The sequence below is a fragment of the Apaloderma vittatum genome, unplaced genomic scaffold, assembly GCF_000703405.1.
Source record: "Apaloderma vittatum isolate BGI_N311 unplaced genomic scaffold, ASM70340v1 scaffold28574, whole genome shotgun sequence".
In the NCBI taxonomy this organism is placed as follows: Eukaryota; Metazoa; Chordata; class Aves; order Trogoniformes; family Trogonidae; genus Apaloderma; species Apaloderma vittatum.
In genome coordinates this window covers 1-23894 of record NW_009713767.1, presented here as the reverse complement: position 1 = coordinate 23894, position 23894 = coordinate 1, and the positions used below count along the sequence as shown (strand labels likewise).

The 23894-nt window shown below is 43.5% G+C and overlaps 1 protein-coding gene across 1 annotated transcript in view; it reads right to left on the bottom strand.

Moving 5' to 3' along the window:
- The window catches only part of ADCY9 (adenylate cyclase 9), a gene marked incomplete at its 5' end in the record, with an annotated part of 77019 nt that extends 53128 nt beyond the window's left edge, over positions 1–23891 (bottom strand). Inside the window, one exon of the mRNA XM_009868494.1 lies at positions 22523–23891. Within this exon, the coding sequence (XP_009866796.1) occupies positions 22523–23891 (1369 nt within the window). The remainder of the gene's footprint in view (positions 1–22522) is intronic.
- Between the last annotated feature and the right edge of the window lie 3 nt (positions 23892–23894).

Below are 23894 nucleotides of genomic sequence, written 5' to 3'. Positions count from 1 at the left end.
GAAAGAGTGCAGAAAGGTGATGAGTCGCTTCCAGTCTCCCTCCCCTCTGGCAGCAGCAGCTCCAACCACATCCTGGATACTCAAAACCCAAATTATCTCCAACACCTTACGCCGGCCAAATACACTAATTTTCCTCTCGTCATCTAGCAAGTCCCTAGCTCTTGCATTCTCAACAGCTCTTCCAATCCGAGTTAACATGATGAATAAAAAATATGCAGCATATTGAATTAAAAAAAAAAATCTGGGAACAGCTCTAACAGCTCTGAATCTGCCGTACAGATTTTATTACTCTCTTGCACAGCGAGGCAGAGTGTACTGGCAGCAGCCGCCCACTTTCCAGTTCAAAAGAACACGAAGCTCTTATCAAGCATTACCCTACACGCTTCCAGGTTGAAGGAGAGTCCAGACCACAATTTAATCGAGATGTGATTCCGATTCTCTCTTCATAGGCACTTCCACCAACTTCCCACTAAGGCCATACCTCACGGCGAGATTTTTTCAGTAAATAATTCAGTTCTCGTGTTTAAACAATTTTCCTTTGGAAACTTGCAAAAGTCTTGTGCGTTGGGGGGAGAAAATAAAAAAAAAAAACCAGTTTAAAAAAAACACAACCCAGGGAACGAGAAAACTGCAAACAGTGAAGTCATGTAAAGCCTTCATGGCAAAATCACTTTGAATTCAAATTTAATTGGAATATATCAGCCTAGGAAATGATGGCTCTAAACCACAAACAAGCGAGGGAATGTTTAGTAACCCCAGGCAAAAATCCCCTGGCCTCTCTAGCAGCACAGTTCAAGCCTGAAGCTTTCCATCTATTTATAGACCTCGGGCACATATCACTACAATGGCTGATTGTGCTTTGCAGCTGTTTTGTATATCTAGAAGGGCAGGAAAGAACAGACTGCACTTTGATCTTTCCCTTTTTTGGAGTACTAAAACAACAACCAAAAAATGCCATTAGAAAGGACTCAATATTTTTTTGAATCACGAGGGTACACGTTCCAAAAGCCACAGCTTGCGCTGACCGGGTAGGGCTCGGAGCTAACATGTTCAATTGTTTACCCTTACTGTAAATACGGGCTGCGGAAAATATTTATTCTAGAAGCACGCAAACTATTTCACCTATCGGGAAAACATATGCCAAACCTAATTACAGGAGTCTTTCCTCCCCAAAGCATCTGTTGTTAAGTGACACACGCATAAAATTAAGTCTCAACTGAACGCAGCTGCATCATAAATTAGCACTTAGCAATTTCTCGGGCAATAAAAGAAATTAGGCATTTGCTCAAGGTATCATCGTGCGATAAGAATTAACTACATGCAACCTGTAAAACCTGTTGGTGTGAAAGCTTTATAAACTACAAATCTATGGGTGCTAACGCTACTAAAGGCAGAAATATGTATTATTCAGGAAAATCAAACTGGTGATACCTCCCTTAGGAAACATGCCGGTCCTTGCCGGGCTCAGGGACGGATCCACCGGCCCCTCGCGAATTCTCGCTAACGTGCATCACTCCAGCAGTCAAACAGCTGGACAGGGGTCAGTACTACAGCGAGAAAAAAAAAAAAATCTATTTTTTATGGCAATAAAAAGGAAATAAGCCTAAAGCAAGCAACTTCAGAGACCCAACTGGACCACAGCTAGCCTCCCCGAAGGACATTCCTAATCAATTACTGACAGGATTTACAAACTGCAATGAAATGTAAAATGGGATAAAAGTGCACAGCTCACAATTGCTACCTAAATGAGTTTGAATACCTTGTTTCCAAACAGCCACGTGGACTGAAGGACATGAATAAGCATAAAATGTAGCAAATGAGTGGTTTGTAGAAATTATTTAAAAAAAAAAAAAAAAGGAGAAAAAAAAAAAGCACTGTTAGAAAAAAAATAGAAGGTAAAAAGAGCTTGTGGGCAGCCCTGCAGTACCACAACCAGACCTCACCAACTGCGCAGTGTGCCTGGGGACCTCCCTGCTGCACAGCAGCTTTACTCTTCCACTTTCCAAATGTTGATTCAGGTATGTCAGAGAGAGCAAATAAATTCCAGAACCTGTGAGGTGGAAAAGGAGCCCCAGAGCAGCAGGCTGCAAGAACGGCAGCAGGTCGAATGGAGGAGAAGACAGCTCTGTAAGAGGGAATTTGGCAAGATCAGCCTCTCGTTAAGTGCAAAACAGCCTCAGAGTTACCGGTAGTGCATGATCAGCACAGCGTGCTGGATAATGAACACAGCCTTCAGATTTTTAAATATATAAGATAGGATGTTAGATAATGCTTTTTAAAAGAAAATATTTAGGTATATTCATATCCACAATATAGATTTATTTCTGCTGTGGCCTCTATCTCTCTTGCTTATTTAAACCAGAGTTCAGAGGGGCAGAGATTTTATTTTGGTTTCAGAACGCTTAAGGGACTGGTTTTGATTTTCATTAGCATTATTATATAATTATATATTAGATTAGAAACCAATACATAAAATAAACAACTTACTAGAAAAATAATTTATGTTAGGATAACAATAAAAATGTTACCACATCACCCTGAAGGAGAAACAGAAATTGCTGTCCCTGTGCAAAAATAACAGAGTATGGGGCCAGTCTGACCAGTAACCAAAAATTCCAGCGAGCCCTGAGGGCTGCAGGTGGTTGGGGAAGAGGATAAAGGGATGGGAGTTACCACCAGGAGAAGCTGCTACTAGAGAAAGTAACGTGATGTAGTATTTCACCGGCGGGGAGCTCGTGGTCTTCCTGGAAAGGAGGCTACAAACCACAACTTCAAACTCTGACTCAGTATTAGCAGGCGGTATTAGAGAAAGGATAAACAAGAGAAAGTATGAGCTGACACTGACAGCAGCAGCATCTATGGAGACTATGATAATTTACATTTAGAACTGTGCATATCACAGACAAGTTTATTAATCTAGTCTGAGCAAGGGAAAAAAAAAATACTCTGAGAGGCTCCAGCGTATTTCACGTTCTGCAGCGAAATCCAAGGCTGAGCTTTTGCATTTTAGAATCAGTATTTTAAGAGCTGGAAAAGCTGAAGTTTAGAAAGATCTCTCACGCTGTTCCGAAACTTTTAGTAAAAACATGTTTCACATACAAAACAAACTTTCCAAGGCGGACTTATTTATAATTATCAATGGAATTCCAGATGAATGTTACCTCTTTTCAATAGAAATAGTACTATAGGGAGGCGTCCCTAAAGTAAAACACGTTAAACATTAAATTCTAATGTCAGGTTGGCCCAGGCTGAGCTAAACTTTAGCTTTAAGCAGCGTACAGCTGTTGTGCAATGTCAAAGCACACTAAAAGCTTCCATCGCGCTGGTTTCGTGCCCACGTGGAAGCCGGCCAGTCTTAATGACACAGACAGGATAGAGCAAAGCTCGGATATTTTTTTTCAGAATTGTGCTAAAACAACACTTAGGACCTTCCCTAAATCCAGGAGAGTCTCTCAACCGAGGTCATGGGACAAGGTACTTCAAGACGCAAGGTATGAGAAATACCCTGGGGTCTTGCAAAACACCAAGTGCTAAAGATCAAGTTCCAAAGAGGAGAGAAAAAACGAGGTAAAAAACCAACCAAAAAAAAAAACTCCAGAACGAGCCCACAACAAACTCCACTTGCAAGGGGGGAGATGCCCGAGATGAGAAAAGTCAATTAACAGTATCTGTAAGGGGCAGCGCGAGCGTCCCCCAAAGCAGCGTCGCCCGGGCAGGAGTGTTTGTGACCAGTTTGCGATAAGCTTTCCAAAAATACGAACGCGACTTTCGAAAAACGCTGCCATCTTAACAAGCAACGGGCACACTAACCGAGCCCCTGGGAATATTTTTACAATTGAAACATTACACACAGTGACCGCTATTTATACTTCAATATGTCAGCCTTAAATATTTACTTTTCCACTCACTTAGTTTACGTTACGTGCCAACAGAGCACTTTCTTGCATCATTTAGAGAGCTTATAGAAATTTAAAATTCTCTGAGCGATAGGGAAAAGTGTTTAGAAACTCATTCAAATTAAAGGATGAGGAAAAAAAATCTTGGCTACTTTTTTATATCAAATTGAATTGAACGTAAAGATGTATGATTTTTGCAAATAATGAGTGTGTTTACTATACTCTGGTAAAATAGACTTAAGACTAAGACTTAAAAAAAAAAAAAAAAAAGTACTGTTTTGAACTTTAAGCCTCTGTCTAGGCTTTACATCGCGACCATTCAGCAGCCAGCAGCATTATGTTATTCCCGTGCCCTGTGGGTTCTAAAAAGCCAAGGATTCTAGTTAAGAGAAAGTAAATGCTTATACTTTTCATCTGCACATCCCAAGGCTGGATCAGCACTTACTGGATATTTTTCCCGGAAAGCAAAGGGGCTGGGCAGCCGCATTTTCACAAGAAACATCGTTTCCTTTTATAGCCCACAGAGCCGGTGGCCACGATCTGCGCGGGGGGAAGGCGACGAGCACCTCGTGCTTCAACCCGTCATCCCCGGAGTCATCCTGCTTCTTCCCTTCCTAGTCCTCACTTCCAAGTGCAAAACTGATGCTCCAGATAAGATATTCTATTATTTACTTCCCGTTCGCCTCTACAGTAAATCCCATAAGTTCAGAGTTAAAATGGGTGGAAAAAGGTTTCTGGGTGCTTCCCAGCCCACCCGAGGTGGGACCTTCCCTGCAGAGGAACCAACAAGGGGCTCGGCTGCTCTGTCATTCGCAGCTTGAAATGTTCACCTTATAAAAAGTGTCTGAAATGGGTTCTGAAGAACAAGTGGCCTCGATTTGTCAACACTGAGATTGCATAATGTTCCGTATCACGGCCCATACAAACTGAAAAGGGCTAATATAACCCTCTCCAAGTTTTCAGCTGTTGCTTCAGGAATCCCGTCCTGACGGGCCCGTTAACTGGACAACTGCGAGGAAGAAAACGAGAGACCAGAGGAAGTGGGAAAAACCCTCACGGCAGACGAGGAGCGGTCGGTCCATCAGTGTCTCTGCTGCACAAGTTTCCAACCAGCCTACCCCAGCTCGTCGCTCCCCTCACTTCATTTACTCCCTTTCCTGGAGCTTTTCACTCCCACAGTCGTACCAAACACCGAATGAGCCCTTTCTTGGGGCTTCAGTCTTGGACTGGAAACCTGGACGGAAGAGGCACAGGGAAAAGAAAGAAGTTGGAGGCAGGGAGGCAAAGACATTTCTAAGGTTTTATCGAGGTAGAACAAATTTTGCAAGCGGCAATCAGAAATATAACAATTCTAATCTACACGGAGAGGGGGAGGGCCAAAAAGCCACGCAGCCACGTGAACACTGCGTCACGTTACAAGCAGCAAAGCCTCTTTACCTCCCCTCCTTAAAACCCGCTGTCTCGCCTCAGTCCCCTTCCTGGAACAAAGCAAAAGCTGAATTTTTGCACTGAGACAAAATCCAAGCGGCACTTAACGACAAACTGCGCTGGGAGAGAAGAACCAGCCTCTTAAAATGTATGCGTTTTCCCTTGTGTTTCCTTAATTTAATCTGAGTACGTTACACTATGAGAGGAGAGGGGGAGAGCTGGCAAAGAAAAGGGGTTAAAAAACCCCAGAGGGCAAACGAGCAGCAGTAACTGAAGGACACAGCCTGGAAACATTAATGCCAAGCCTGGAGACCGAGTCATAGGGATGTGGCTTTGCTGGTTCATTATTTGCACAGGCTTGTGGACACAGGAAAACTGCAGAACCTTGATGGGAACCACCAAACCTCCGGCAATAGCCAGTCCTGCAGAGAAACACGCGGTGGCCCCTGCCAGCACCGCGCTGGTGGGTGCTCTCTCATCCTCCAGCACACGATGCCCGCATTCAACCATCCTGAAAAGCAACGTGTTTGGTAACTGGATGGAGAAATTCAAAAACCTGCCTCCTTTCCGTCCAAAGGCAGGATTTAGATTGTTGGGTTAAATCTCAGGTCTGTCTCAACCGCATCAGTCCCACACAAGTGGGAGACTGGAAAAAGAGGCCACCAGTTCTCCCTGGTGTTCCTCGGGAACGTGCCGCGTCGTACCACGTAAGGGCTTCAAACCGCTCGACACAGCTTGCTTTCTAGTAAAACAGCTCCAACAAGGTGAACTAAATATATTTATACTTTGGTTTTTTCCCCCCCTAATCCAAGTTTAAAACTTGGTTTCCATAACCTGCAGATAGATATATCAGAAAAGAGTTTGGGACACAGCTCCCACTGCAAATTGCAAATTAAATGCAAGGTACAGCCTGGACAAGTCCAGGACAAGTTCAGTGTTGTAGAAACGCTTAAGTTGTAACAAGGTTACAATTGGAAATTTAAATAATTAGGTTTGGCACTGTCACATCAGACTTGAAGAAAAACCAAATAAAAGACTCAAGCTTCAAACTCAGGGAACAAGTTACTGAGGAGACCAACAGCCTTTCTGTATTAAACACAGCCCTGTGCGATTTAACAACAAATAGATCACTGCAAGTAGGAAACTGCTAACATGATATTAAATTAATTATTTGATGTCCCATCATAGCTGAGAGGAGCATTAAGTTGAAACTAATACCAATAAAACCATCAGGCTCACCAACCTCGGAGAACGTTCTCTCACACACGTTATTTCCATCCCTTGCCAACTTTGCCTCAATCAAACACAGGCAACCTACAATAATGAACAAAGGTTCCCCAAAAAAAAAAAAAAAAAAAAAAAAAAGATTATTTTCTTAATCTGTGATACAAGCATTTTGATACTTACCTGCTTATCAATAAGTAAGCCCAGAAAGTAGTAGACAAGGAAAAAATGAAAATAAGAAAATATTTGAGACTGCTTCATGATACACACGCACTCTTGTTTACACAAAGCCAAAGAGGAAATGGATCTTTTACTCGCAGCTCAGGCTTTCACCCAAATCACTTTTTTTTTTTTTCACTTTCATCTTACTGTTTGCAATATAAATTTGGAAAATACACAGAAAGAACAGCTCACACAAACCACCTTCCCAGATAGTTTCGTCTGGTTTGTTTTCGCAAGTTGAGGCAGCACGAGCGAAGTTTCCAGTTAAACGGCGAAGAGCGGAATACATCCACGCAACAAACACGCTCCTAATCACCAAAACTTACCGCACCAGTGCACCCACAGCAAAAACACCTTCACACCGGGGATAACCGGCACCGCGAACCGAGGCCTCGCTGAGCTGGAATCGGACTCGGTTGGCCGAGGCAAACACAGATAAGCACAGAACGAGACGTAACAGCCCAAACTGACCTGGGCTGTCACCTCTACCTGCCAGGGATGCTGACACCTAGAATAAGGCAAAGACAGCATTTTACGTGGTCGCAGCATCCAGAGGTTTCCAGTCGAAAGCAAAACAAGCCCCCTCCCCCCCCAAAAATTGGTTTGTGATGTATTTTTTTCAGTTCTGAACTAACAGAATAAATGCATTCATTTATGTACCTACACATGTGAGTATAAAGGTAAAAATTAATATTGTTGCGTGTTGAATTTCTACCAATAGAAAGAACTTTGGAAACGAGAAGCAGAGACTGATTAATAAGTCTTAAGAAAAAAGCACCTATGAAGCACCTTGCTCTGTTCAGTGGCTGTCATTAGGAGGTGGGGTGAGTACATGATTATCTGTCCAACACCACATTTTCATTTCAGAGATGGGTACCACAACACCGACACACATCTGGGGCACCATCCGCAACCTGTGTGGGCGAACCTGCACCCGTGCGCACACCCGGGCTCCTTTGGGAACACGCCACTGGGCTGCTGGGTACTAAACGATCGCAGAAAGGAAAGGCATAGCTCTAGCATTGCATTATTGCTCCCTGTCGCTTTCGATGACAGCAAAGATCATCTCTGTGCACTTCAAGTTCTGTGTCCTGGACAAGTCAGACAGTTCACAACACCAAAACCCAAACCCAACAATGTCCCCCGCCTCAGTAAATCGGCAGCAGCTCTATGCCCAGTTATTCAAAAAGAGGATTAAAATTCTTTTAATGCCATCTCGCTGAAATACTGCATCTTTATTTACAGCGGCCGGGCTAGGCCATTACAGCAGCAATCCATCACTACTCGCAGCTTTCTGATCCCTTCTCAAAGGTGGTAAGTTATCCTCGCAGAAGTGAGAACCGGTAAGGCTCAAAGGACAGCTGACCACCCCAGGCACTCACCTGCCCACGGGCAGAAACCAAAACAGTCCCTCCGGATAAGTCCTGAACTTCCTCAGTTTTTGGTGTTCCCCCCCAGACAGCCCAGAACTTTTACAGCAATTTAAGTACCAGGCTTCTTGCTCCATCTCCTTTCCTCTCCGCAGGCAGCCTTCACCACAGCTGAAGATCACGGCTCTTTCTCCCACCCATGTTTTTTAGCGCAGACTAAGACAACTGCAACTCCTTTGCTCTTTTCTAAACAGCTAACCACCTCAATTTAAGGACTAAACAAGAAACACCCCACAAAAAGGGATCCAGGTTAGTTTTCTACACATTTCAGCTTCTTGCAATCTCTCCCCTCACACTGTCACCAAACACCCCTTTGGTTTCCGCTTCCTCGCTGCCTCACAGTTCTTCCAATTACCATCACAAAATTCCTCTCTAATTTACTTCTCAGAAGATACGATCTAAAGGATAATTAAAAATACAAAAGAAAAATTAGGAATAACTATTTTCCCTTAACAGCTTCCATCCCATTAGAATATTTTTCTGCTATAATGCCTACGGGGCTTCTCTTCGGTTGCAAGAGAACAAAGAAAATAAACACTGAAAATTTATCTAAATAAGCCGCAATATTTTGAGAAGAGCTACCATGGTGCAATGGGACCTTGGAAACTTGCAGCAAAGTACGTGAGATATTGCTCAGAAGTAAGTTTTGCTCTTCAGCTCTATGGCTGGAATCCATAATAATACCAATATCTGTAAAATTTACATGTCCTATTTCACGACGTATTTCACATCAGCAAATTCGATTGGAAACAGTGTTGTAACTGCCACCACCAAGTTCAACACTATCTCCCGCTGTTTATGCTTTTGAATTATTAAGCAAGCAAACATTAAAGAACATTAAAGTAAATAAAAAGAGGGAAATAAGCTGCAGCATTAAGGTATGATCAACTACGTTAAATTGTAAATAAAAGGAGAGTCATTTTCAGTGGGGTGGGGGGGACAGGGACTGCTGAGTTTGTTTATAAAGGAGTCTGGTTCTCTTCCAAGTTTCACGTTCCAGCCCGAAAATAACTTCTTAAAACAGCTGTCAGGGTTGTTTTTTTTTGGTGGGGTGCAGAAGGAGAATGATCTACCAGCAAACACAACTTTTCTTTAGAAGTGCACAAGGTATCACGGGTAGTAGCTTGTACTTCACTGCAAAAATTCAACTCCTGTGCGGCCCCAAAAATCTGCCGTCGAGAATGTAAAAGAGCACCCAAAGAGAAAAACTGACCTCTGTGGAGACATCCCAGCATCCAAGCTCAGGAAATAAAGCTCCACCATCTCCATGCTCAGCAGACCACCAAAACTAACCATCTCCCACTGGACCAAAACCCAGCCATTAATCTTCCTTTCACCTCAGGTTCTTATTATAAAATGTGGGGTTGTTTTGTGCTTTTTTTCCCTGCAAACTACTTTTATAATATATTTTTTTTAAAAAATATATTTTTAATAAATTGCAGTTTTAAGTTATTAAAGCTTATTATTTGCAGCCAAGCAGTGTCCAAGACAGAATCATCCAGCAATACAGCCTGTGTGCCATGAGACAATGATACTAACTTTACTTGCTATTTAGTCTTTTTTAACAGCAGCAAGCACCTGAATTTCTGGATAAACCTCAAATATAGTATTTTAGGAATCACTGTCAACAAGGGATTACCCTGCCTCAGCACATACCAGCACTTTGTGTCGCTCATTCTGCTACGGACACATTTTAGCAGCAAACACACATATGACTGCTAAGGATTTAAACCTGGTTTTTGGAGCCACAGAATAGAATGTCCAGGAGAAATCTCAGTTAGAGCAAGTCAACACTTTATCATCACATTTTCAGGATGCATTTGGTAAACTTCACGTAAAAAAATCAACCCAACCTTTATATTAGCAATAGTTAAAACTTCACAGAACAGGAAACTGAGGTAAACTATTCCACGAGAGCAAACTATTAGTAAGTAAATAGTAAACTATTCCTGAGAGCAAGTAGGAACACCACCGAACAGAACCTGAGAGCAGCTACAACTGCAGTGGGACTCGGGATGACTTACCTCCTCTGGCAGGTCATTGATCACGCACGGCCGAAAAAATAATGCGTTCAGTAAAACATCTACCCAGATTTTTTTAGGAATGGGCTACACAGGTAGAGAAGGAGTTTATTCATTCAGAAACTGAAGATAGGGACTCTAGGCAAAGTTTTCAAACCAAGCTCTTTCCCACAGTATCCAGGTACAAGTAACATACATTCAAACCAGATGCCCCGTGGTCCTTCCAGTTTGTGCACTGCACCTACGTGCCTTATTTTTATCTTCTGATAAAGGAAAAGAAAGAGTAAATACTAAAAAGTAAAACTTCATCCTCCATTTGTTGTGGCTTGACTATACGTTAGGATAAAACTATCCCAATCTATACAAATCAACACATTTATTTTAAGCTTTCAAGAAAAGAAGGCCTTTGAAAAGGGCTTTTCTTGAATTTATGAGACATGGCAAAGTAACATCACAACAAAAGGAAAAAAGCTAACTACACTCAAACCCCAAAAACTAGTTCTTTATCCTACGTGGCTCTAATCGACTCAAGCTCAGGGATGGCATCCTTGCTGGGTTTCTTAGATTCTAAATTCCAGCTGCCCATCCCTCCTTTCCTCGCTTCCATAACGCATGGCCCCTGGGTGACAGGGAGTGGGACAGCACATCTGGAACAAGCTCCCAGCTCTCTGCTTCGCCGCACCGTCAGCTGAGGAGCCCAGGTAGCAGCACAGACTCCTGAAGTTAATCCAACACCGCTGCTTCTCTGAGAAGCGCCTCCTTCTATAAATAAAGATCAAGGGATGAACCCTTTTCAGCGACCTTCCAGTATCAGCTAGGCTTCACTGGCTCATTTTCTCTAGGACTGTCTTTCAGTAGTTGTTTCAGAGGAGTTGTTATTTCACATACGCATTGAAGAGGGCAATAAAAACTCTTATAAATACTCCCAGCCATCCTTCTGGTCCCAAAGTCTGTGTTTATAGCTTTAACTCTTGTACTTTGTGTTCATTTTATAGTGAACCACCTAAACACCGCACCGAGGACTTTTAGAACACCATTCTGCTTTACTTGTATCTGTGAAAGTCGCTTGCTAAAACTTGAAGCTGTCACGCTTAGATAAACTACAGACATACTCAGAGTGTATTAAACGCAGCTCCTGGATTCACAATTACATGTTTCCCCCCCACTGATTGTTGTGTTACCATAACATTTAGAAAAATCACATTTACCGCACGCACAAAATCACATTATTTCCACAAATCCACAACTCTGCTATTAAAAACAACTGGCTCTTCCACGAAATGAAACAATTATAACTGTAAACTCCAACCAAGAGCGCCATTTGAATGAGGAGGATTTAGCATTTAGAAAGCTGCACCAAACATCGTCGGGGCACGGTCCAACTCCCGCGCTTACTAAGCGGCACAAGAATTAACAGATCCTTTACTCCAAATGGGTTAGACAAATAACGCGTCGTCAGCACAATCTGGCGCCGCAAAACCTTCTCCATTACAGTAGCGGCAGCACAACTCACACAGATTTATGACTATATTGGCTGCTTGCTTCTCTACCACTGATACTAGGCTCGCACAAGTCAAATCACAATCCAAGTCCCAAAATACATACATCATGCAGCTTTGCTAAGTGTTTATCAAATATACTACCTCACCGAGGCACTGGTAAGTGCAGAGGCTCAGCAGGCAAATATCTTAACTTGGAGGGGAAAAAAAAGCCTAAAAAAAAAATAATCTAAATTTTAAGACGATTTCCAACTTTGTCACCTCCCGAAATCTTGGAGAGAATTAAACACTTAGCAGATGCGCCATGTTTTAAATATAGCCACATCACGCACACGGTTTTTTATAACACTTAGAAAACACTGTGCCTGCTCAAAAAAATGCTTTCCGTATGGTCTGATCCGCTTTCGGTACCCGATAACGGACACAAAACCATTACCAGCTCCCACAGAGCCATCGCCAAACCGCCCCTATCTCCGAGCAGGGGTAAGCAACAAAGCACAACCCCAGGGCTCAGAAACCAGCACCTTCTCCTTGGCAGCCTTCGCCCCCACATTTACAAAAACCAGCATCCTTCCCCTCCCCTTTTTTTCTTTTTAATTTCCATCCCTTACACCAGAAAAAGCGAGAGGTTCGCGGGCTCGGTTGCCACGAGCGCGCAGATCGTGTTGGCGCACGTCTTGGCTGCGGCAGCCACCACCTTCCTTCTCTTGGGCTGGTCCCACGCGGAGCCGCAGGCGCCACGGCTGAAGACAAGCACGCGCCGAAAACCTCCCTTCGACACGGCTCCCACCTCCTGTTAGCAACAGGCAGAGTTTTTATTTTATCCATTAAATACGAATAGCAAAGCAGAACTTTGATTAAGAAACCCCACCCATCTGATGAACATCTAAGTCAGGCGTGCTGCAGGAACGAAGCACTTCTCAAGTTGATTAAACATGATTCAAGTATCTGACGATTCAGAAATAATGGACTGCGAAGGCAACTCTGAGTATTTTCACATAAGAAGCATCCTGAGGATGCACGTACTCACTGAAGTGTTATATATGCAGATATATATGTATGCATAAAAAGCAAGTAACAGCTCTCTGTGATTAAGATTTTTTGACCTCCTTGTGGAAAATCTATTAAACATCAAATTAAAGTATCTGAGACAGGTAAGAAAATGTGACTTTAGCGAAGACCTTTTGTTTACCTCTGTATCCACAGCAAATGCCAGCAGCAGCAGCGTCTCATAACCTAAGACGTATACGTTATTTTAACATCCTCAGCAGAAAAATTCAGCTACCGATCATTACGGATTCCAGAACCTGGGGTGAGGCACGGAGTGGGTGTGTTTCTCTTAAATGGTTTATTGGGATTATGAAACAACTTATAATGAATTTTCTCATCCTCACGTGGTATTTTTAAGAATGTTCTGCTTCTACTTGATGTCACATTGCCAAGGAGCAAGTAAAACATTAAATATTATTCATATTGTCTCATTAGTAACTCACCTGTACATATGAGATATAATCTCTTTCCTAACCTCTATCTCAGTAGCACAGTCAGTCCCAAGAGAGAATCAGAGAGAGCAAAACAAGGGAAAGGCTTTCACTTCCCTACATATTAGCAAAACAAAACTAAGTTTTAAAAAGTAGAAATAGACAGGAAAGGTTACAAAAGCCTTGGACCAAAGTCTGATTATCTGCTGGCATCATTTCACTGTGCGACACCAAAGTCTCCAGCTTCCTCCTGGAAGCCTGTGGCCATTTCTTATGTTGGCACAGTCCAGACAGACACACGGACAGCTCTCACCAGGCATCCAAACCAAGGGAGGCTGGAGCTAACGCTGCACCTGGTCTCTTTGCAAATAATGCCCTTACAGGAACATTTCCTCACCCTGCCTTGAGCACCGCTCCTGTCCAGCCCCAAGCACTTCCAAGAGATTTATCTGTCCCACGTTCAGCCAAGTCAGGCGGAGGTTAAAGACACTCAGTACCTTACAGGGCAGACTTCACGTGTCCATTAAACAAGAACTAAAGAACGCGAGAAGCTGATTCCAAGAACTGCTGGGAGCAGCAATGTAAAAGCTTCCCAGGGAGGTCTTTTGAAAACAGCATAACTAACGTAATACCCTCTAAGGAAAAAATAAAATAAAAATTAACTTGTATTCCATATATTAAGGGCATGCATCTAAGTCAGACATCAAAGCTGCACATTTAAAAAATAACAAGATTCCATTTCTGACTCACATGTCCCTGTTTATCTAATGAATGTAAAAAATTAAGCATCCAGCATATGAGGTTCTCCTGTGCCTCGTGTAGGCTGAATCAATATTTAATAGCATGCTTGATTTCAATTATGGACTTTTTTTTTGCTTATTGTGCAGTTAAGCACAGTCAACTAAACCACCACCACTTGGGCACGCACAAGAACAGTTGTTAAAATCATCGTTATTGATTACCAAGTAGCTTTGCTTTCCATTTTCTCCTCCTCCTTCTCTTTTCAGAAGAAAAAAAAAAAAAAAAGAATTTTTCTATTAAAGCCTATACATTTAAAGTCTTTGCAGATTTATTTATAGACAGCTGGATTTGGATGCTTTTTGGCTCTCTCTCTGAGTGGCCCCTCTCCTCCCCTTGCAGTGGCAGGACCTCGGGTTCAAGGAATCACGAGGCCAGCAGGAACCTTGCAGCCCATGATGACATCCACAAGTGGAATTGAGTTAACTTCAACTGACAGAGAGGGGAAAAAGAAAGAAAGAAAAAGATTAAAGAAAAAGAAAAAAGAAAAAAAGAAAAAGCGAAAAATGAAATTAAGGAAAAAAAAAAAAGGAAAAAAGAAAATTACTCTTTGACCAGTATATTTTCAAGATGTTACATGTCCAGCAAAAGAAATTTTTCTTTGCATATTTCTGCATCCATCGAACAGCAGGCAGAATAGGTCCATGAGCAAGCTAGCGGACTTTATTCCGCTAGTTCCTCCGCACTGTTCCAGTTGTGGTGATTTTACAAGTAACGCTATTTTATGAGAGCAACGCGATTGCTACAGTTATCAAGTCAAGTCGCAGACAACAGCTTTAGAAGCACAACAAGAGGAACGGTGAAATACAGACTCGCCACGCAATCACTGTTGTTCACAGGGCTCGCTCACAATTCCCACATTAAGTTACAGCAGCAAACGCAAACCCAGAAGATTTTCAGGCAATTATAAGGGGCATTTGGAGTCTGAGGGATGCGACCTGAAGAAACACATCTAGAATGTTTTGTTCCTTCAAAGCGTTGTCAGAACCATGAAAAATATCTATCCCTAAAAGCCACATGCCCCGTAGGCTCTAGGTTAAAATGCTCAGGGGCAGAAGGATAGAACGAGAATATTCAATGGATGAAAATAATTTCACTCGGAGGGGCAGCACAGCTTTCTGGTACAGCCTAACGCCGACAAATGCCTGGCGAGCTAAGCCCAATCAGCCAGCTCTGTCCTCTTGCCGAAGACGGCACCAGCGCCACAACACCACGATGTCTGGGCAAACAAAAAGCTGCAGCCCGGTGCTATGGACTCCTCTTCCAACTGTCACTTTATATTTTCAGAAATCACTGGTCGGGGGCAAGCGGCTACACTTTCAAAACGCGCACGGCTTCGCCTTAAATCGAGTTCCAACAATTTCCCCCAAGCCTACGGAACAGCCATCACAATCACGCAAACTTATATAACAGAACGTGTTAAAATGTGTTAATGAGGCTATATGGACTAGCTGGCATCTTCGCAATAGCAACTCCCACTGGAAGTTACAAATTTAAAGGCTAGGGATTTTTTTTTTTCCTTTCTTTCTTTTCGAAGGATAGAAATGAGATTGAAAATCATCTAAAAATAGCAGAGAGTTTTCAAGTGTCAGCTGTAACGGAAACAGGAATGGTTGTCTCTCCTTACAGAGCCAGGATGGATGGAGTGAGCTTGTGATTCGGGATCAAGAGAGAGATAGCTCGCACACAAACTGTAGCCCGTAGAAAGCAATTTTATTTTACTAATCCTAGTAATATTCCAGGACAATCTATAGCAACTTGAAATCCACCCAAATTGCACTTTGTTTTAAACTGGTGAATGTAAATTCTTATACACTTTGCCTGCCAGAAGGGAAAGCGAAGTACATATTGTGAAATGACTGCAAAAAGGGTTTAAAACAACCCATTCAAGTCATGCATCCTCCTCATGACAGAAGATGAATATAAATTATGTGTCTTTGACTTGTTTTGTCTTTTCCATCAATCTTTTTCCCCCAAAAAGCCACCATGTCATGGCTTCGATTTAAAGAAGACGTTTTCTTGCATTTAAATAGCCCCTCATCTACTTCTGAAGATTTACTGATGTCAAAGGGGAGAAGAGAGCTCAGATCTGTTATTTGTAGGGTCCCTGTTCACACCGCAGCACCCACATTTGGGGAAGCCAAAGGGAGAAACATAAGTGAAAGACTCTGCAGGTTGACAATCGCTGAATGCAGCAGCAGACACGGTGTCCCTCAACTATCAGAGGACTTCAGGTTTCAGCCTTCATCTTTCCTTTGCTGTAGAATCAAAGCTCCGCTCCTGCCCTGCTCACTTCAACTCTTGTAGGCTGGAAATGTCTGAGGGTCCAATGAAACCGTTACTTCACTCTCCAGGGCTTATCTAAGGCTTAAACAGGCAGAGCTGCAACACTTCACCACCACCACACTGTCAGCACTGCTGGACGTATTTGTTAATTAGTGCCAGGACACAAAAGAAACTGAAATCGGGAGGCCACGCTGGTAACAAAGGACCTGCTTAGAGTCAGTCTCCATCCCCTACAAAGCGCAGGATGTTGCACAGGTACAAACTATGCTTAGAAATTATTCTTCATTAGCCCTTAAGGATGTTATCAAAACTCAAAGCCTCAAAAGCCCACATCCAGGTTCCCCTTGAACAATAAAAACAGCTCAAGGGTGAATACTATTTGAGATATATTTCTATTCGGTCTTGCACAAATAAAACCAAGTGCGAGTCAACAAATCTTCCTCAAAATTTGGAGAAATGGTGACCTTCCTGCAGAGCCCACAAGACCTATCTGGCAGTAAAGCTGATCAGTACTGATGCGCAAATACAGAGGGTTGCTTTCAGAAAAAGTTAAGTCATTGCATCACATAAAATATTTGGAAAGCTCAATAACTGCTGGGATCTCCTAGGAAGTTCATTCTTTTGTTTATAGCTATGGAACACACCTTCACCATGTGAAGACTTGACAAGAACCAGGTTGAGCAACTATATTCACTATTTACCTCCTTTTCTTTTTGCTGTTGCACGGCAAGATTACAGATCATGTCAAAATGTTAAATCAATGTAGAACTTACTTCTTTCCTGGCAATATGCCTTCAGGAAAATTACCTCTAATTATAATTCTTTATATGTCACTGAATACTTTTCACTTTTTAAATATGGAGTGAAGTCAACCTGCGTATGATATTTTATTTTCAGTCTCACACTTGAAAATAAGATCATGAAGCACTGTCTGAACAACAACAGTTAATAGGTCAAATGAGATAAAAATCAATAAACTGATTAGTCACTGAAATTTTCCATCTCAGCATTCAGAATTTCGTTTTGTGGGAAAGTGGAAATACATACATACGCTTATTTCATTACCACTTAAAAAAAAAATTACATTTGTCTATCAATTGTCACCTGATTAGTACCCGAACACATGAAATCCAGAATTACCATGTCTGTCACAAGCAAGTTCAATAAATACAAAAAGGCAGTATCTAAGGATTTACACATTTATTGAACACAATGTAACTAGAAGTTGAAGGGGAACAGGACAAAACTAGAGGTGGAGTGGCAAGATCCACACAGCAGCTGGCAAATGCACACGACAAGCACCCAAATCTCCTGCAATTGCCCCAAAACCACTCACCAGTTTGAGACTAAAGCTGCTCTTACCCAAGCCAGAGAGCAACGCTGAATCTGTGCAGAGCTCTCGGCACAACTCTCCTGCTGGCACAAGCAGAAGCATGATAAATTTACACTGCGCCTGGCACGCCGGGCTCAAAAAGCCAAGGAAAACTTTCATCTTATCTTTCATCTACCTATGAACTTCCTGAAGCACGCGACAGCTACAGATCCTCTCCAGCCAAGCGGTAAAAAACAAAAAGATGGTAGGGTGTAATCGTGGTCTTCCCCCGATTGGCTATGAAAGGGAGGAAGGGAAGAAAAATTCAATGACTTGTTGCTTCCTAACCTTACCCGAGACTTCTGTCTTTCAGGAACACCCGCGCTGTGCTCCCTGTAACCCAAACCTGAAGAAGCAGGAGAGTATCAGGTCACCGGGCAGAGCTGTGTCTCACGGGCTGCCAAAGGAAAAGCATCCCACGGGTCACAGGTTGTCACCATGTGAAGAGCTAGGCTATTTATGGAGAAATAATAGTCTTAAATTAACCCAAAATAAAATATCGAGTAGAATAGTGACTTCTATAACTGATTTATCTTTAAAAGTAAAGCAGATATTAAAAGAAACACGGAGAATGGGGAAAGACAGCAAGCTGCAGACCTCAAATATGCTTTCTCAGGAACGGCCACGGATTTCCACCCGTGAACCGGTGGATTTTCATGCGAGGAGCCCACGAAGGCCGATCTTCCCTCTGAAAACCACCAACAACTTGGCTCAGTCAGTCAGGCGACCGAGCGCACAAAACTTAGTGTCTTCTCGACGATGAAGCAAACATAGGAGAGAAAAGCACGTCCTTACATTCGAGGGCTTTTAAGAGGCATTCAGCAATAAAGTTGTTCCTTGAGGAAAAACAAGGAGGTGTCTTGCTACAGAAAGTTCGGGAACTATTTTAACAGGAATTTCAATGCCGACTCTTATTAAAGTATCAGCGTACAGACACAGGGCCCAAATGAAATCACAGTTCCACTGTGCTATGCTCTATAAACACAGAGAAAGCATTCTTGCCCCAACATGCTTAGGCATTTTGAGCACTCAGAAAAAAAAAAAAAAGGTGCCAGTGACCCTGGTATTTCTGGAATAGTTGCTGGCTGGCTGGCAAAGAGCAATATTGTGACCTCCCGAGTAACAAGAAAGAGAAATGCAAACAACCAAGAGGAACGGAGCAAAACAAAAATATTTCCATAAGCAGAACTTTTTATATCCCAAGAAGAAGTCTCCGACTCCAGAGTTCAGCAGAGACACATTAACACATACTATGTGACTCTCAGTTTCTCAGAATCTTCAATAAATTTCTCAGCTGGGAAGCTCAGCAAGAAAATGGAAAACTGCCTCAAATTCCATGGCAAAATTATTATGGAAGATACAATCAAATTGATGCCTGGGGTTCATCGTTGGACCTAAAAAATCACCGCAACATTGCTCTCCTGCGTTCCTCTCACATCCAAGGGGATCAGGTGCTGTGAAAACAGACGGCCTAAGCAACCTTAAAATAAACAGCAGGCAGAAACAGGTAAAAGCACTGTAAGGCCGTCAGTGGCTCATCTTTGTTGGTTTTAGACACCATCTACTTAATCCAGGAGTCAGAAACAGGAGGGAATGCACCACGGCACCACCTTGCAATAAGGAGCCAAGGAAGTAAAAAGATTTCCATCCTATGATTTCGGCGAACCACAAAGCAGCACAGGGAAAGGGAAATTAAGTTTTGCATCGTCTCTTGCAGAAAACAAGGAAACCAGCACTAGGACAACTCAGGGTACATCTGCATCAGTGTTTCCCATGGAACGGGGAGCATGGCTTTGAAGCTGTTTGCCCAATTCACTCCTACGGCCCCCGCTTTGTTGCGCACTGTGGAGTTGTACCCGGATTCCTTCGGGGTGAACCAGACCCCAGGAGCACACTCAATGTGCTCCGACCACAGAGGTACTTCTGGTCAAAGACCCAGCCCAGAACCTGTCTGAGTTAGGAGTCCTGACACCTGTCTTCAGCACCTCTCGCATAGCTCTAGAAAGAGTTTACTCCATTGTGTCGGCTCAGCCTCAGAAAGATAGTTATGAACACTGTGGCACCTCAAACAATTAAGAGATAATATGTTAGACACACAACAGAAAAAAAATAGGGTATCATTAAGATACCAAAGGTTGAAAGGAAGGCTGCGAAGTGAAGTACGAGTACAGAAACAAAGCCTGTGTCTGTTATCTCCGCAGCACCTTCATACCTGAAAAGAGCACCACGTACAACAATTAAACAACCACAACAAACTTCCTCTTCTCTCTCTACCAACAACGAGTTCCCGGGGAAAACAGTGAAGCAGAGCTTCTGAACAGCACCTCCCTTCACAGAACCAAGCAGGTGCTTGGCAGAGGACAATTAATCAGGAGGTGAAATCTCAGTTCACTCTATTAAAAGTCAGACCTGCTCCTTTCCAACTCCCCTCCCAGGAGCAGATCCTGGACACCAATCTCCATTAGACCGCTTTTATTATTGCTTGTTTTATTTGGTTTGGGTTTATTTTCTTTCCCGATGCCATTTACCTACCAGCCAAGTAACTTGCCTGCAGAACAAAATACTGAGGAAACAAGAAAAAAAACCCAAGCAATTCTGTAGCACCCACCCTGTGTGCCGAGGGTCTGGGCACAGGAGGGAAAGGGACTACGCGTGCCCCAGACCTGCAGGTAAAGGCAGCCACAGCAGGTCTGCTCAGTTTGAAAATACGCAGGGCCCCCAATTTTTATAACTACAGATAATATTGATAAGAAATGGAAGCTAATTACAATTCCACAACAAAATACAGAAGGGAAAGGGGAAAAAGCCCAACCCACCTTCCTTGATAAAGTTACCACAAGCTGCTTTCATGGCTGCATTTCAGGGTAAGAAGAAACCATGAAAAAGCCAGTCCACAGAGAATATTTCACCTCACCTCAATTGCATTTCAGTTTGTTGGTCTGGCTAAAGCTGGACCTGGGAAAGGCACTCAAAGCGGCAAAATCTGAACCACCGTACTGCAGCAGGCTGTGCCCTCAGCAATAAATGCAACCAAGGACAGAACAGAAGCCTGAGAAAGACCATGAAAAAACCACCCCTGCCACAGGGTATAATTGTTCTACGCAGGGCTCCTGTGACCTCCTAGAAAATATAAACAAATAAATAAAAGTACTTAAGAGCAGCACCATCAAGCTCCACGCAAAAGTTCGTGTCATTTTGTGATCAGCGATATCGAGTACAGTTGTAACTTCAGCAAAAATACTTCATTTCATTTGTTGCTACAACACAGCCCTCACACTGCGCCTGGCTGTAAAGGTAGATGGAAGCGGGAAACATTGCAAGGCTGTTTCTCTATAACCTGTTCAATTTATTTTCACCAGAACAGAAAGATTCAGCTTAGAGTAACCAAGAGATTACGTCCAATCCTTTTTTCTTGAAAGCACGTTTCTACTGAAATACATCAGCGTCAACGGTTCTCAAAGACAATTAACTGAATTTGCATTTTTAGCAGCTAAACAGAGAGCCATAGCCCAGGGACAGACATCTGCTTCAGTTCTACAGCTTCCAGCCACCCGAGCCACCATCGACACTTTTCCTCCTCATAAGCCTCTCCTTTCAGCCCCGTTGCCATGTGCACACGGACAGCCAGCTCACCAAAAATAAGTATTTGTGTCACGTCAAAATAAGCACCTGCCACAGGCGAGCAGCCTGCCCTCACCGCTTCCACGCCTGTTTTGCAGCACGCTCCCCCCTCCGTCCTTACTCACTGACCTTTCTACAACCATCCCGGCCTCGTTTTGCGTTTGCTGCAACAAATATCTCCGTCCTCCATCGCTGCATTGCCCTATGACTCTCCTTCAGTTTCTTCCGCTCCGTTTTCCACGCTTACTGTATGAAAATGGGTATGGTTACGAGCAGAACGAATAAACTTGCATAGCAGGAAAGGGTTTGCGACACGCTCCACTCCCATTTTGATTCCTCTGCTCCCCACCTTGGGCTGCAAGCACCGCAGCCAGCCGTACCTCCACGAGACAAAGGCTCAGCACTAAGGAGACACAGATTTTACCAACAAGACAATTAAACCCTCAGCACGTACAAGCCTCCTGCACGCGCTTCTACATGCTGCTAGAAAGCAGGCAAGGCTTTCACTTCAAAATGAACGCTCTGCAGAAAAACAAAAACCAGACCCTCAGCCGAGCCGTAGGGGGAACCAAAAGATCCAAAGATCCCTCGTTTTCTTTTCCGAAAAGGCAAATTTGCAGCTTCATCCCCAAAGCCTCAGAGCTGCAGGAACGAGAGCATCTGCCAGCTCACTGAACCACCTGAGTAACTTTTTCCAGCCTAACTCCGAACCGTACAACTCACTATATCAAACTGCCAAATCTACAGTGCTCATTTCTTTCTGTGAATCCAGCTGTCATTCTTCCCAAATGCCTTCGCAGTCCCAACTCCCCCGATGCCAGAAAACACTTTTCACAGATATACATAATTTTGCAAAACACATATGCTCTATGTATGGCACATGAAGTCAATTAACAAGTTTACTTACTGCATTAAAGGATGACACACAACAGTAAAACAAAAACCTCTCGCAGACGGCACAAGCGTTACCTTCTCCTCCCTACGGCACGATACTCTCATAAGGAGCGCTAAGGAGTTTTGAAGTCTAAGTACATTTCCAGTACTCCAGAAGATCTTTCGCGCTTATCTCTGCAGTATCTTTTATCCAGTAATTCCCCTGGTGTTTCAGATCCCCAGCACGTGGAGTTAAACGTAAAACACCTTCAATTTGCAAGTCAGCAAGCACAAAACATGTACTACGAAAAATACACTCCCCCCATAAAGGAAAAAAGGCAAAAGACTGAGCACAAACTGAAGGCACATACCTTTTAACTGGTCGGCTACCACGCTCTGACCAACTCGCTCGACCACCTTTCCATCTTCCATTTCGTAACGGTCATCCAAATATTTTGCAGTAGCTTCTGAAATATGGACTTTTCCAGCCACCCCGAGCTGCTCCATCAGATTGGCCAAATTGACATCGTTAGACCACACGTCGAACTTGAATCTCCTCATCCCCAAAATGCCGCACAGGACCGTCCCGGTATGAACACCGACTCTCATGTTCACCATTTCTTTCTTCTCTTGGCAAAACTGCTCAATGGCTTTAATCATGCCCAAGCCCATCTCGATGCAGCAGTAAGCATGATCCGCCCGGGGCTCCGGGCAGCCGGCTACACAGTAATAACAGTCTCCCAAAGTGCTTATCTTCTCACATTTAGTGTCCTCACACAGACGGTCGAAACGTCCAAAGAGGTCGTTCAGGAGCCCCACGAGAGCGTGGGCAGATTTATTGGCGCTCATTTTCGTGAAGCCGACGATATCCGCGAACAAAATGCTCACTTGCTCTATCTGCTGCATTTTAAACGGACGGAATATTATGGGGGTTTTCTGTATGGAGGGCTTCTTCTTCCTGTTTTTGGGGCTCGAGGTGGAATGACGTTTGACGGAGTTTTCACTTTCATCATCGCCCTGTTTCATTAAGTCATCGGCTATTATTCTTGGCATAACAGAATGAATCATCCTCTCTTTCAGGGCTTTTTCCACTTCCAAGTCTTTTCCGTGCATGATGGATTGCCCCACTTTCAGGAATGTGCTTCTCGATCTGACTTCAGACATGATAAATAAGTGGATGCCGATGGCGTGGATGCAGATGTGCAGGAAGGCTTTACTCAACAGCTCCCAGTACACCGCGCTGGCTCCGAGAGGTGCAAAACAGTTCTCGTCACGGAAGCGATAACCAAAGGTCTCAAAGAGGACCGAGTACGACAGTCCCAGAAACAAGCTTAAATACAAGGGTAAGTGCATCACTGTGTAAAGCAACAAGAGCACTTCGATACACATAGAAAAACTGCCTACTTGAGAAAGACAAGTGTCTGTGGGATCTGCCGGGAGAGTCCGGTTGGACATGTCACCACTTCCTGAGATAGGTTTCAGAGCCTGGAACTGCGGAGCGAGAGTCAAAGCAAAAACCAGGAGGGTGAGGATCAGCGAAGTCCATACGTAGTGGCGGGCGTAAGCCTTGGTGAAAGTGAACACAAAAAAAGCTACACATACCAAGAGGAAGCACAGAGCCGGCACCATGAAAACCATCTGTTTCTCTCCCATGTGGACGCCGAAGTAGACGCCCCAGAGCAGGCAGGCCACGCCGATGTAGAAGAGGGCATAGCGAAACCGGCGCTGGGTCTGCGGGAAGCA